Genomic DNA, 14,807 nt, shown 5'->3' on the forward strand with positions numbered 1-14,807 from the left:
CCCCGGTGTCCCCGTGTCACCTTCTCCATGTCCAGGACCTTGTCCTGCATCTCCTTGAGGGCCCCCAGGGTTTCGCTCTCGCGCAGCCGCGACCGCTCCAGCTCCGTCTCCAGGTGCGCCACGAACTCCTCGCTCAGACGGGGGTTACCCTGTCCCCAAATGCCACCAGTGTCACCAAATGTCACCACAGGCCACCACAGGCCACCTCCCACCTGCCATGAGCTGCTCCAAGAGATGGGAGTTACCAAATGTCCCCAAGTGTCACCTCCCCATCATCCCCACCCATCACGAACTCCTCGCTCAGACGGGGGTTACCCTGTCCCCAAATGTCCCCAGATGTCCCCAAATGTCACCATGGGCCACCACCGGCCACCTCCACCTGCCATGAGCTGCTCCAAGAGATGGGAGTTACCAAATGTCCCCAAATGTCACCTCCCCATCGTCCCTGCCCACCGCGAACTCCTCGCTCAGACGGGGGTTACCCTGTCCCCAGATGTCCCCAAATGTCACCAAAGGCCACCACAGGCCACCTCCCACCTGCCATGAGCTGCTCCAAGAGATGGGAGTTACCAAATGTCCCCAAATGTCCCCAAATGTCACCTCCCCATCGTCCCTGCCCACCGCGAACTCCTCGCTGAGACGGGGGTTACCCTGTCCCCAAATGTCCCCGGTGTCACCAAATGTCACCAAAGGCCACCAAAGGTCACCTCCCCATTTTCCCCACCCACCATGAGCTCCTCTGAGAGATGGGAGTTACCAAATGTCCCCAAATGTCCCCAAATGTCACCTCCCCATGGTCCCCACCCATCATGAGCTCCTCTGAGGGACAGGAGTCACCAAATGTCCCCAAATGTCCCCAAATGTCCCCTCCCCATTGTCCCCACCCACCAGGACCTCCTCACTCAGACAGGGGTTACCCTGTCCCCAATGTCACCAATGTCCCCAGTGTCACCAAAGGTCACCAAGTGTCACCAAAGGTCACCAAATGTCACCTCCCCCCTGCCATGAGCTCCTCCAAGAGATGGGAGTCACCAAATGTCCCCAAATGTCCCCAAATGTCACCTCCCCATTGTGCCCCCTCAACCACGAACTCCTTGCTCAGATGGAGGTTACACTGTCCCCAATGTCCCCAAGTGCCACCAAAGGCCACCAAAGGTCACCAAAGGTCACCTCCCACCTGCCACGAAATCCTCATTCAAGCAGGAGTCACCTGTGCCACCAAATGCCACCAAATGCCACCAAATGCCACCTGCAGCATTGTCACCCGGCGGCAGTGACACACAGGTGACACAGTGACACACACAGGTGACAATGACACAGGAGGTGACACAGTGACACACAGGTGACAGTGACACACAGTGACACACAGTGACACACACAGGTGACAGTGACACACAGTGACACACAGTGACACACACAGGTGACAGTGGCATACACAGTGACACACAGGTGACAGTGACACACAGTGACACACAGGTGACAGTGACACACAGTGACACACAGGTGACACAGGTGACACACAGGTGACAGTGACACACAGTGACACACAGTGACACACACAGGTGACACAGTGACACACAGAGGTGACACAGGAGGTGACATAGGTGACACACAGTGACACCCAGGTGACAACGTCCCACCTGCAGCTTGCGGATGGTGCTCTGTGCCCGCCTCAGGCTCTCTGTGGCCGAGCTGCAGCGCTGGCACCGGGGCGGTGACACACACAGTGACACAGTGACACACACAGTGACACACAGGTGACACACAGGTGACAGTGACACACACAGTGACACACAGGTGACACAGGTGACATAGTGACACACCTGCAGCTCGCGGATGGTGCTCTGTGCCCGCCTCAGGCTCTCTGTGGCCGAGCTGCAGCGCTGGCACGGGGCGGTGACACACAGGGACACACACAGGTGACAGTGACACACAGGTGACACACAGGTGACACAGGTGACACACCTGCAGCTCACGGATGGTGCTCTGTGCCCGCCTCAGGCTCTCTGTGGCCGAGCTGCAGCGCTGGCACGGGGCGGTGACACACAGGGACACACACAGTGACACACACAGTGACACACACAGTGACACAGTGACACACACAGGTGACACTCAGGTGACACAGGTGACACAGTGACACACCTGCAGCTCGCGGATGGTGCTCTGTGCCCTCCTGAGGCTCTCTGTGGCCGAGCTGCAGCGCTGGCACCGGGGCGGTGACACACAGTGACACACACAGGTGACAGTGACACACACAGTGACACACACAGTGACACACACAGGTGACACACAGGTGACAGTGACACACCTGCAGCTCGCGGATGGTGCTCTGTGCCCGCCTCAGGCTCTCGGTGGCCGAGCTGCAGCGCTGGCACCGGGGCGGTGACACACACAGTGACACACACAGTGACACACACAGTGACACACAGGTGACACACAGGTGACAATGACACACCTGCAGCTCACGGATGGTGCTCTGTGCCCGCCTCAGGCTCTCTGTGGCCGAGCTGCAGCGCTGGCACCGGGGCGGTGACACACACAGTGACACACAGTGACACACAGTGACACACACACACAGTGACACACACAGTGACACACAGGTGACAGTGACACACAGGTGACACAGGTGACACACAGGTGACACAGGTGACAATGTCCCACCTGCAGCTCGCGGATGGTGCTCTGTGCCCGCCGCAGGCTCTCGGTGGCCGAGCTGTAGCGCTGGCACCGGGGCGGTGACACACAGTGACACACACAGTGACAGTGACACACACAGGTGACACAGTGACACACACAGTGACACACAGTGACACACACAGGTGACACAGTGACACACACAGTGACACACAGGTGACACCCAGGTGACAGTGACACACCTGCAGCTCGCGGATGGTGCTCTGTGCCCGCCTCAGGCTCTCGGTGGCCGAGCTGCAGCGCTGGCACCGGGGCGGTGACACACAGTGACACACAGACACAGTGACACAGAGGTGACACAGGAGGTGACACAGGTGACACAGGTGACACACAGGTGACACACAGGTGACAGTGACACACCTGCAGCTCGCGGATGGTGCTCTGTGCCCGTCTCAGGCTCTCTGTGGCCGAGCTGCAGCGCTGCCGCACCAGCGCCAGCTCCCGCCGGATGACGTCGTTCTCCTCGGCCTCCTGCGCCCGCGTCACCTGGCCCTGGGGACACGGGGACAGTGGGGACATTGGGGACATTGGGGACATTGGGGACATTGGGGACAGTGGGGACACTGTCACATGGCCCTGGGGACACAGGGGACATTGGGGACAGTGGGGACATCAGGGACACTGCCACCTGGCCCTGGGGACAGTGGGGACAGTGGGGACATTGGGGACATTGGGGACAGTGTCACCTGGCCCTGGGGACAGTGGGGACAGTGGGGACATCAGGGACATTGGGGACAGCGTCACCTGGCCCTGGGGACACTGGGGACAGTGGGGACATTGGGGACATTGGGGACACTGTCACCTGGCCCTGGGGACACGGGGGACAGTGGAGACATCGGGGACAGTGTCACCTCCTGCCACTAGGGCAGAGCTGGCACGGCTGTGGTGGCACTGGGGGGACAGGGAGGTGACACTGGGGACAGGAGGTGACACTGGGGACAGGGAGGTGACAATGGGGACAAGGAGTGACACCGGGGACAGGGAGGTGACACTGGGGACAGGGGGTGACAATGGGGACAGGGAGGTGACAATGGGGACAGGGAGTGACACCGGGGACAGGGAGGTGACAATGGGGACAGGGGGTGACAATGGGGACAGGGAGTGACACCGGGGACAGGGAGGTGACACTGGGACAGGGAGGTGACACTGGGGACAGGGAGGTGACACTGGAGGTGCCACCAGCCCCATAGGGACCTCCAGGGCCGTTTGTCCCCTCCCCCACCCCAAATTCCACCCAAACTCCTCCAATCGCTGCCTCCCAGCCCAAATCCCAAAATCCACCAAAATTCCCCAAAATTCCCCAAATTTCCCCAAAATTTCATCAAAATTCCCCAAATTTTCCCCAAATTCCCCCCAATCCCCCCAGATTTCTGCCAAATTCCTCAAAATTCCCCCAAAAAATTCCTCAAAATTCACCAAAACTCCCCCAAAATTCATCAAAATTCCCCAGTCCCCCAAAATTCCCCCCAAATTTCCCCAAAATTCCCCCCAAATTTCCCTAAAATTCCCCCCAAATACCAAAGAAATTCCCCCCAAATCTCCTCAAAATTCACCAGAATTTCCCAAAATCCCTCAAAATCCACCCAAATTCCCCCAAAATTCATCAAAATTCCCCAAATTTTCCCCCAAAATTCCTCAAAATTCCCCCCGAAGAATTCCTCAAAATCCCCCAAATTTCCCCCAAAATTCCCCCAAATTTTCCCAAATACCAAAGAAATTCCCCCCAAATCTCCTCAAAATTCACCAGAATTCCCCAAAATCCAAAATTCCCCCAAATCCCCCCCAGATTTCTGCCAAATTCCTCAAAATTCCCCCAAAAAATTCCTCACAATCCCCCAAATTCCCCTAAAAATTCCTCAAAATCCCCCAAAATCTCCCCAAATTTCCCCAAAATTTCCCAAATACCAAAGAAATTTCCCCAAATCTCCTCAAAATTCACCAGAATTCCCCAAAATCCCTCAAAATCCCCCCAAAATTCATCAAAATTACCCAAAATCCCCCAAAATTCACAATTCCCCCAAATCCCCCCCAGATTTCTGCCAAATTCCTCAAAATTCCCCCCAAAAATTCCTCAAAATCCCCCAAATTTCCCCCAAATTCCTCAAAATTCCCCAAATACCAAAGAAATTCCCCCAAATCTCCTCAAAATCCACCAGAATTCCCCCAAATCCCTCAGAAGCCTCAAAAAATTTCCCGAATTTTCCCCAAATTCCCCCCCAGGGTGCGCGGGAGCCTCCTGGGAAGAAGAAAAAAGGTGGAAAAAAAGGCGGAAAAAAGGAAAATTCAGCTCAAAAGTGGGGCTGGGGGAGGGGAGGGAGGGAAAGGAGGAAATGGGGGGAAAAAAATTGGGAAAATCAGGGGGAAAAAATCGGGAAAATTGGGGGAAAATTGGGAAAATCTTGGGACAATTGGGGAAAGAAGTTGGGAAAATCAGAGAAGAAAATTGGGAAAAAATGGGGAAATAAATCAGGAAAATCAGGAAAAGAAATTGGGGAAATCAGAAAAATCGTGGGAAGATTGGGAAAATGTTGGGGAAAATCAATCAGGAAAATCAGGGAAATAAATTGGGAAAATATTGGGAAAATCAGGGGGAAAATCGGGAAAATATTGGGAAAATAAATCAGGAAAATCAGGAAAATCTTGGGAAAATAAATCGGGAAAATTGGGAAAATATAGTGGAAAATATTAGGAAAATCAGAAATTGGGAAAATATTGGGAAAATCAATCAGGGAAAAAATGGAAAATATTGGGAAAATCGATCAGGAAAATCAGGGAAATAAATTGGGAAAATCTTGGGAAAATCAGGGGGGAAAAAAGGGAAAATATTGGGAAAATAAATCAGGAAAATCAGGAAAATCTTGGGAAAATTGGGGAAAAAAATCAGAAAATTGGGGAAAATAATTGGGGAAATCTTGAGAAAATATCAGAAAAATTGGGAAAAATTTCAGGGAAATTGGGAAAATAAATTGGAAAAATATCGGGAAAATATCAGGAAAATCCAGGAAAAAATCAGGAAAATATTGGGAAAATAAAGGGAAAATATCGGGATTAAATTGGGATTAAATTGGGAAAATAAATTGGGAAAATATCGGGATTATATTGGGATTATATTGGGATAATAAATTGGGAAAATATCGGGATTATATCGGGATTATATCGGGAAAATAAATTGGGAAAATATCGGGATTATATCGGGATTATATTGGGAAAATAAAATGGGAAAATCAGGAAAACGTTGGGGAAATATCGGGGGAATATCGGGAGAATGTCGCGATTGTCAGGAAAATATCGGGGAAATCTCAGGGAAAATCTCGGGAAAAACCTGGGAAAATCAGAGAGGAAGGTGGGGAAAAGCAATGGGGAATGTCGGGATTATCGCGATAGTCGGGAGTACCTGGATGAGGCGATCGGCCAGGGCCGCGCTCTCCTGGGGGAGGGGACAGAGACGGAGCCGGGTCAGCGACAGAGGCAGCGACAGAGCCGCGACAGCGACAGAGGCAGCGACAGTGACAGCGACAGCGACAGAGGCAGCGACAGAGCGGCGACAGAGCGGCGACAGTGACAGTGACAGCGACAGTGACAGTGACAGAGCCGGGGCAGCGACAGAGGCAGCGACAGAGCCGCGACAGTGACAGAGGCAGCGACAGTGACAGCGACAGCGACAGAGGCAGCGACAGAGCGGCGACAGAGCGGCGACAGTGACAGTGACAGCGACAGTGACAGTGACAGAGCCGGGGCAGCGACAGAGGCAGCGACAGAGCCGCGACAGTGACAGTGACAGCGACAGTGACAGCGACAGAGGCAGAGCCGGGGCAGCGACAGAGCCGGGGCAGCGACAGAGGCAGAGCCAGATCGGCGACAGTGACAGCGACAGTGACAGAGCCGGGGCAGCGACAGAGCCGGGTCAGCGACAGAGGCAGCGACAGAGCGGCGACAGCGACAGAGCCCCGACAGCGACAGTGACAGAGCCGGGGCAGCGACAGAGGCAGCGACAGAGGCGGGACAGCGACAGAGGCAGCGACAGAGTGGCGACAGCGACAGAGCCGGGGCAGCGACAGAGGCAGCGACAGAGCGGCGACAGCGACAGAGGCAGAGTGGCGACAGCGACAGCGACAGAGCCAGATCGGCGACAGAGGCAGAGGCAGAGCGGGGCAGCGACAGAGCCAGATCGGCGACAGTGACAGTGACAGAGCCGGGGCGGCGACAGCGACGACAGCGGCGACAGCGACAGAGCCGGGGCAGCGACAGCAGCGACAGAGCCGGGTCGGGGACAGAGAGACAGAGCCAGATCGGCGACAGTGACAGCGACAGAGCCGCGACAGCGGAGCCCGCGCGGGTTTGGGGCTCCCGGGGCGGGTTCGGGAACCGCCGGGGCACAGCGGGGGCGCAACCGGGGGGGGCGGGGCTGCGGCGGGGGGTTGGGGGTTTGGGGGGGTTTGGGGGGGTTTTGGGGTTTTTTGGGGTTTTTTGGGGGTTCCATGGAGTGGTTTGGGGTTTTTGGGGGGGGTTTTTTTGGGTTTTTTGAGGGTTTTCTTGGGGTTTTTTGGGGTGTTTTGGGGGTTTTTTGAGGTTTTTGGGGGGTTTTTTTGAGGGTTCCATGTGGTGGTTTGGGGTTTTTTGGGGTTTCTGGGGTTTTTTTGAGGTTTTTTTTTGGGGTTCCATGCGGTGGTTTGGGGTTTTCTTGGGTTTTTTGGGGATGTTTTTGGGATTTTGGGGTTTTTTTTTGGGTTCCATGGGGTGGTTTGGGTTTTTTTGAGGTTTTTTGGGGTCTTATGAGGGTTCCATGCGGTGGTTTGGGGTTTTTTTGGGGTGTTTTGGGAGTTTTTGAGGTTTTTTGGGGTTTTTTGAGGGTTCCATGCAGTGGTTTGGGGTTTTTTTGAGGGGTTTTGGGGTTTTTTGGGGTTCTATGGGGCGTTTGGGGTTTTTTTGGGACTCCATGGGGTGTTTTGGGGTTTTTTTTGGGTTCCATGGGGTGGTTTGGGTTTTTTTGGGGGTTTCTGGGGGTTTTTTGAGGGGTTTTTTTGGGTTCCATGTGGTGGTTTGGGGTTTTTTGGGGTTTTTTTTTGAGGTGTTTTTGGGGTTTTTGAGGTTTTTTGGGGTTTTTTGAGGGTTCCATGCAGTGGTTTGGGGTTTTTTTGAGGGATTTTTGGGGTTCCATGTGGTGTTCTTGGGGTTTTTTGGGCCGTTTTGGGGTTTTTGGGAGCTGTTTTGGGGTTTTTGGGAGCTGTTTTGGGGTCCTCACCTTCTCCAGGGTCTCGATGCGCTGCTTGAGCAGGCGATTCTCAGAGCGGAGCCGCTGAGGGGACACAGAGGGGACAGAGAGGGGACAGGGAGGGGACAGGGAGGGGACAGAGAGGGGACAGAGAGGGGACAGAGAGGGGACAGGGAGGGGACAGAGAGGGGACAGAGAGGGGACAGGGAGGGGACAAGGAGGGGACAGAGAGGGGACAGGGAGGGGACAAGGAGGGGACAGGGAGGGGACAGTGTGTCCCCAGGTGTCCCCATGTCCCCACAGTTTCCCCATGTCCCCACAGTGTCCCTGCAGTGTCCCTGCAGTGTCCCCATGTCCCTGCAGTGTCCCTGCAGTGTCCCCAGGGATGTCCCTAGGTGTGTCCCCAGGTGTCCCCATCTCCCTGCAGTGTCCCTGCAGTGTCCCCAGGGATGTCCCTAGGTGTGTCCCCAGGTGTCCCCATGTCCCCGCAGTGTCCCTGCAGTGTCCCTGCAGTGTCCCCAGGTGTTCCCATGTCCCTGCAGTGTCCCCAGGGATGTCCCCGCAGTGTTCCCGCAGTGTCCCCGCAGTGTCCCTGCAGTGTCCTGATGTCCCTGCAGTGTCCCCGCAGTGTCCCTGCAGTGTCCTGATGTCCCTGCAGTGTCCCTGCAGTGTCCCCGCAGTGTCCCCAGCTGTCCCCAGCTGTGTCACCTTGATCTCGATCTGCTCCTCCATCTCTTTGCTCTTGAGGGCGGCGTACTCCTTCTCCAGCCTGGGGACACAGGGACAGCTGGGGACAGAGGGGACACAGGGGACAGGGACGGGGACAGGGGACAGGGACAGGAATGGAGACAGGGACAGCTGGGGACAGGGATGGGGAGAGGGACAGAGAGGGGACAGCGACAGGGGACAGGGATGGGACAGAGAAGGGACAGGAGAGGGGACAGCAGGGGACAGGGACTGGGAGAGGCACAGGGACAGGGAATGGGAATGGGACAGTGGGGACAGAAGGACAGGGACACAGGGACAGGGACAGAGGGGACACAGGGACACAGGGACAGGGACAGAGGGACAGGGACAGAGACAGGAATGGGGACAGGGACAGGGATGGGGATGGGAAAGGGACAGGGACAGAGGGGACAGAGGGGACAGCAGGGACAGGGACAGAGGGGACAGGGACACAGGGACAGGGACAGAGGGACAGAGGGACACAGGGACAGGGACACAGGGACAGAGGGACAGAGGGGACACAGTGACACAGGGACAGGGACAGAGGGACACAGGGACAGAGGGACAGGGACACAGGGACAGGGACAGAGGGGACACAAGGACAGGGACACAGGGACACAGGGACACAGGGACACAGGGACACAGGGACACAGGGACAGGAACACAGGGACAGGGACAGAGGGACAGAGGGACACAGGGACAGGGACACAGGGACACAGGGACACAGGGACACAGGGACACAGTGACACAGGGACACAGGGACAGGGACACAGGGACAGGGACAGAGGGACACAGGGACAGGGACACAGGGACACAGGGACACAGGGACACAGGGACACAGTGACACAGGGACACAGGGACAGGGACACAGGGACAGGGACAGAGGTGTCCCCTGACCTCTTCATCTTGCGGGGGTTGTACTTGACCTGGCAGGCGCGCAGGATCAGCTTGTCCGGGCACGAGTCGAACTGGTGAGGGATCACCTTCTGGAAGTACTGTGGGGAGAGGGAAAACACCCCAAAAATGGGGAAAACACCCCAAAAATGGGGAAAACACCCCAAAAATGGGGAAAACACCCCAAAAACGGGGGAACTGGTGAGGGATCACCTTCTGGAAATACTGTGGGGAGAGGGAAAACACCCAAAAATGGGGAAAACACCCCAAAAATGGGGAAACACCCCAAAAATGGGGGAAAAACACCCAAAATGGGGGAACTGGTGAGGGATCACCTTCTGGAAGTACTGCAGGGAGAGATGGGAACACCCAAAAATGGGGAAAAACACCCCAAAAATGGGGAAAACACCCCAAAAATGGGGGAAAAACACCCCAAAAATGGGGGGACTGGTGAGGGATCACCTTCTGGAAGTACTGCGGGGAGAGATGGGACACAAAACATGGGGAAAACACCCCAAAAACGGGGGAAACACCCAAAATGGGGGAAACACCCCAAAATGGGGAATTCAGACCAAAATGGGGAATTCAGACCAAAATGGGGAAAAAACGGCCCAAAATGGGGAAAACCGACCCCAAATGGGGGAAACCAGGACAAAACGGGGATGAACTCATCCTGTTGGCCAACCCCACCCCAAACCCACCCCAAATCCCATCCCACTGACAAAACCCACCCCAAATCCCATCCCACTGACAAAACCCACCTTAAATCACCCCAAACCCATCCCATTGACCAAATCCACCCCAAATCCCATCCCATTGACCAACCCCACCCCAAATCCCATCCCATTGACCAACCCCACCCCAAATCCCATCCCATTGACAAAACCCACCTTAAATCACCCCAAATCCCATCCCACTGACCAAACCCACCACAAATTCACCCCAAACCTACCCCAAATCCCACCCCACTGACCAAACCCACCCCAAACCCACTCCAACCCCACCCACTGACCAACCCCACCCCACTGACCAACCCCACCCCATTGGCCAAGGCCCCCCCGAGGTCCCCAAGGCCACCCCAAGGTCCCCAAGGCCCCCCTGGGGTCCCCGAGGTCCCCATGGACCCCCAAGGTCCCCAAGGCCACCCCAGGGTCCCCAAGGCCACCCCAGGCTCCCCAAGCCCCCCCAGGTCCCCAAGGCCCCCCCAGGTCCCCAAGGCCCCCCCAAGGTCCCCAAGGCCCCCCCTCAGCCCCCAAGGCCCCCCCAAGGTCCCTCTGAGGTCCCCAAGGCCCCTCTGAGGTCCCCAAGGCCCCCCGAGGTCCCCAAGGCCCCCCCGAGGTCCCCAAGGCCACCCCAAGGTCCCCAAGGCTCCCCCAAGGTCCCCAAGGCCCCCCCCAGGGTCCCCAAGGCTCCTCTGAGGTCCCCAAGGCCACCCCAAGGTCCCCAAGGCCTCCCGAGGTCCCCAAGGCCCCCCGAGGTCTCCAAGGCCACCCCAGGGTCCCCAAGGCCCCCTTGAGGTCCCCAAGGCCACCCTGAGGTCCCCAAGGCCACCCCAAGGTCCCCAAGGCCCCCCCTGAGGTCCCCAACCCCACCCCGAGGCCCCCAAGGTCCCCGAGGCCCCCGAGGTCCCCAAGGCCCCCCAGGGTCCCCAAGGCCACCCCAGGGTCCCCAAGGCCCCCCGAGGTCCCCAAGGCCACCCCAGGGTCCCCAAGGCCCCCCCAAGGTCCCCAAGGCCAGCCCAGGGTCCCCAAGGCCCCCCAAGGCCCCCCAAGGTCCCCAAGCCCCCCGAGGTCCCCAAGCTCCCCCCCGAGGTCCCCAAGGCCCCCCTGATGTCCCCAAGCCCCCCCAAGGTCCCCAAGCCCCCCAGGTCCCCAAGCCCCCCCCCGGGGTACCTGGGACATGCCCTCCATGTCCAGCTGCACCAGCTCGGCCTGGTTGAACTGCAGCAGCGCCATCCCCACGCGGAACACGATCTCCAGCCCCTGCCACCGCCCCCACCGTCACCACGGGGCCACCGCGGCCACCGGGGCCACCACGGGGCCACCACGGCCACCACGGGGCCACCAGGGCCACCGCGGGGCCACCCCTGCCACCGCCCGCCCGTCAGCGCGGCCACCACGGGGCCACCACGGCCACCCTGGGGCCACCACAGCCACCCCGGGGCCACCCCTGCCACCGCCTGCCCATCAGCACGGCCACCACGGGGCCACCACGGCCACCCTGGGGCCACCCCTGCCACCGCCTGCCCATCAGCACGGCCACCACGGGGCCACCACGGCCACCCTGGGGCCACCACAGCCACCCCGGGGCCACCCCTGCCACCGCCCGCCCGTCAGCGCGGCCACCACGGGGCCACCACGGGGCCACCACGGGGCCACCATGGCCACCACGAGGCCGCCCTGAGTCATTGGGGCCATCCCACCCTGCCACCACCCACCCGGTCAGTGCGGCCACCAGGGACACTGCAGGGCCACCACGGCCACCGCGGGGCCACCACGGCCACCTCGGGGCCACCCTGAGTCATCGGGACCACCCCTGCCACTGCCTGCCTGGTCACCACGGCCACCACGACCACTGTGGGGCCACCAAGGCCACCAAGGGGCCACCATGGCCACCATGGGTCACCATGGCCATCACAGGGCCACCACGGCCACCCCGGGGCCACCCTGAGTCATTGGGACCATCCCACCCTGCCACTGCCCGCCCGGTCACCGCGGCCATCAGGGCCACCATGGGGCCACCAAGGCCACCCTGGGGCCACCTCAGGTTATCCCAGATCACCACGGCCACCCCAGGGCCACCCTGAGTCACTGGGGCCACCCCACCCCTGCCACCACCCTGCCCGGCCATCAGGGCCACCGTGGGGCCACCGCGGCCACCCTGGAGCCACCTTAGATCATCAGGGTCACCCCACGGCCACCCCAGAGTCACCTTAGATCATCAGGGCCACCCCAGGGCCACCTCAGAGTCACTCTGGGTCATCGGGGTCACCCCAGGGCCACCACGGGGCCACCTTGGGTCATCAGGGTCACCCCAGGGCCACCTCAGAGTCACCTTGGGTCATCGGGGCCACCCCAGGGCCACCCCAGAGTCACCCTGGGTCATTGGGGTCACCCCAGGGCCACCCCAGGGCCACCACGGGGCCACCTCGGGTCATCCCTGGGTCACCGGGGCCACCCCAGGGCCCCCCCAGAGCCCCTGGTTGGGGGATCTGATCCACCCCAAACCCTCTGGAGGAGTTGGATCCACCCCAACCCCATTCCTGAGGAGTTGGATCCACCCCAAACCCTTCTGGAGGAGCTGGATCCACCCCAAACCCTTCTGGAGGAGCTGGATCCACCCCAAAGCCATTTCTGAGGAGTTTGGTCAAACCCAAACCCATTTCTGAGGAGTTTGACCCACCCCAAACTCATTTTTGAGGGATTTAGTCAAACTCAAATCCCTTTTTGAGAAGTTTGAGGCACCCCAAAGCTCATTTGTGAGGGATTTGGTCAAACCCAAACCCATTTCTGAGGGATTTACCCAAACCCAACCCCATTTTTGAAGGATTTACTCAAACCCAAACCCAACCCCATTTTTGATGGATTTGACCCACCCCAACCCCATTTTTGAAGGATTTGATCAAACCCAAACCCATTTTTCATGGATTTGATCCATCCCAACCCCATTTCTGAAGGATTTGGTTCCACCCCAACCCCATTTTTGATGGATTTACCCCACCCCACCCCCATTTTTGATGGATTTCCTCAAACCCAACCCCATTTCTGATGGATTCACTCCAACCCAACCCCATTTCTGAGGGATTTACCCAAACCCAACCCCATTTTTGATGGATTTACCCAAACCCAACCCCATTTCTGAAGCACTTACTCAAACCCAAACCCATTTTTGATGGATTTGATCAAACCCAACCCCATTTTTCATGGATTTACCCACACCCAACCCCATTTTTAGGGGATTTACTCAAACCCAGACCCATTTTTGGGGGATTTACTCCACCCCAGACCTATTTTTGAGGGATTTACTCAAACCCAATCCCAATTTTGATGGATTTACCCAAACCCAACCCCAATTTTGATGGATCTACCCAAACCCAAACCCATTTTTTAAGGATTTGATCAAACCCAAACCCATTTTTTAAGGATTTGATCAAACCCAAACCCATTTTTGAAGTATTTGATCAAACCCAAACCCATTTTTGATGGATTTACTCCAACCCAACCCCATTTTTGAAGGATTTGACCCACCCCATACCCATTTTTGATGGATTTACTCAAACCCAACCCCATTCTTGAAGGATTTGATCAACCCCAACCCCATTTTTGAAGGATTTGATCAAACCCAAACCCATTTTTCATGGATTTGATCCATCCCAACCCCATTTCTGAGGGATTTGGTTCCACCCCAACCCCATTTTTCATGGATTTCCTCAAACCCACCCCCATTTTTGATGGATTTACCCCACCCCACCCCCATTTCTGAAGGATTTACCCAACCCCACCCCATTTCTGAAGGATTTACCCCACCCCACCCCCATTTTTGAAGGATTTACCCCACCCCAACCCCATTTTTGAAGGATTTACCCACACCCAACCCAATTTCTGATGGATTTACCCAACCCCAGCCCCATTTTTGGGGGATTTACCCAAACCCAACCCAATTTTGATGGATTTACCCCACCCCACCCCATTTCTGAAGGATTTACCCAACCCCACCCCCATTTCTGAAGGATTTGATCAAACCCAATCCCATTTTTGATGGATTTCCTCAAACCCACCCCCAGTTTTGAGGGATTTACCCAAACCTAACCCCATTTTTCATGGATTTCCTCAAACCCAGCCCCATTTCTGAAGGATTTACCCCACCCCACCCCCATTTTTGAAGGATTTACCCCACCCCACCCCCATTTCTGAAGGATTTACTCAACCCCACCCCCATTTCTGAAGGATTTACTCAAACCCAACCCCAATTTTTGATGGATTTACCCAAACCCAACCCCATTTTTGAAGGATTTGATCAAACCCAACCCAATTTTTGATGGATTTACCCAAACCCAACCCCATTTTTGATGGATTTACCCAAACCCAACCCCATTTCTGATGGATTTACCCAAACCCAACCCCATTTTTGAAGGATTTACCCCACCCCACCCCCATTTCTGAAGGATTTACCCAAACCCACCCCCATTTTTGAAGGATTTACCCCACCCCAACTCCATTTCTGAAGGATTTACCCCACCCCAACCCCATTTTTGAAGGATTTACCCCACCCCACCCCCATT

General features: G+C 56.9%; 1 protein-coding gene across 1 annotated transcript in view; it reads right to left on the reverse strand.

Annotated features, from left to right (window-relative positions):
- EVI5L (ecotropic viral integration site 5 like) overlaps nt 1–14,807 on the reverse strand; it is a 47,647-nt gene that overhangs the window by 12,742 nt on the left and 20,098 nt on the right. The window contains exons 8-14 of the mRNA XM_084223889.1: nt 11,419–11,508; nt 9,530–9,627; nt 8,615–8,675; nt 7,937–7,990; nt 6,089–6,121; nt 3,055–3,186; nt 21–149 (exon numbers count right to left, since the gene is read on the reverse strand). Coding sequence (XP_084080015.1) covers nt 21–149; nt 3,055–3,186; nt 6,089–6,121; nt 7,937–7,990; nt 8,615–8,675; nt 9,530–9,627; nt 11,419–11,508 — 597 coding nt within the window. The remainder of the gene's footprint in view (nt 1–20; nt 150–3,054; nt 3,187–6,088; nt 6,122–7,936; nt 7,991–8,614; nt 8,676–9,529; nt 9,628–11,418; nt 11,509–14,807) is intronic.

This window comes from Fringilla coelebs, assembly GCF_963513975.1.
Source record: "Fringilla coelebs genome assembly, chromosome: 32".
In the NCBI taxonomy this organism is placed as follows: domain Eukaryota; kingdom Metazoa; phylum Chordata; class Aves; order Passeriformes; family Fringillidae; genus Fringilla; species Fringilla coelebs.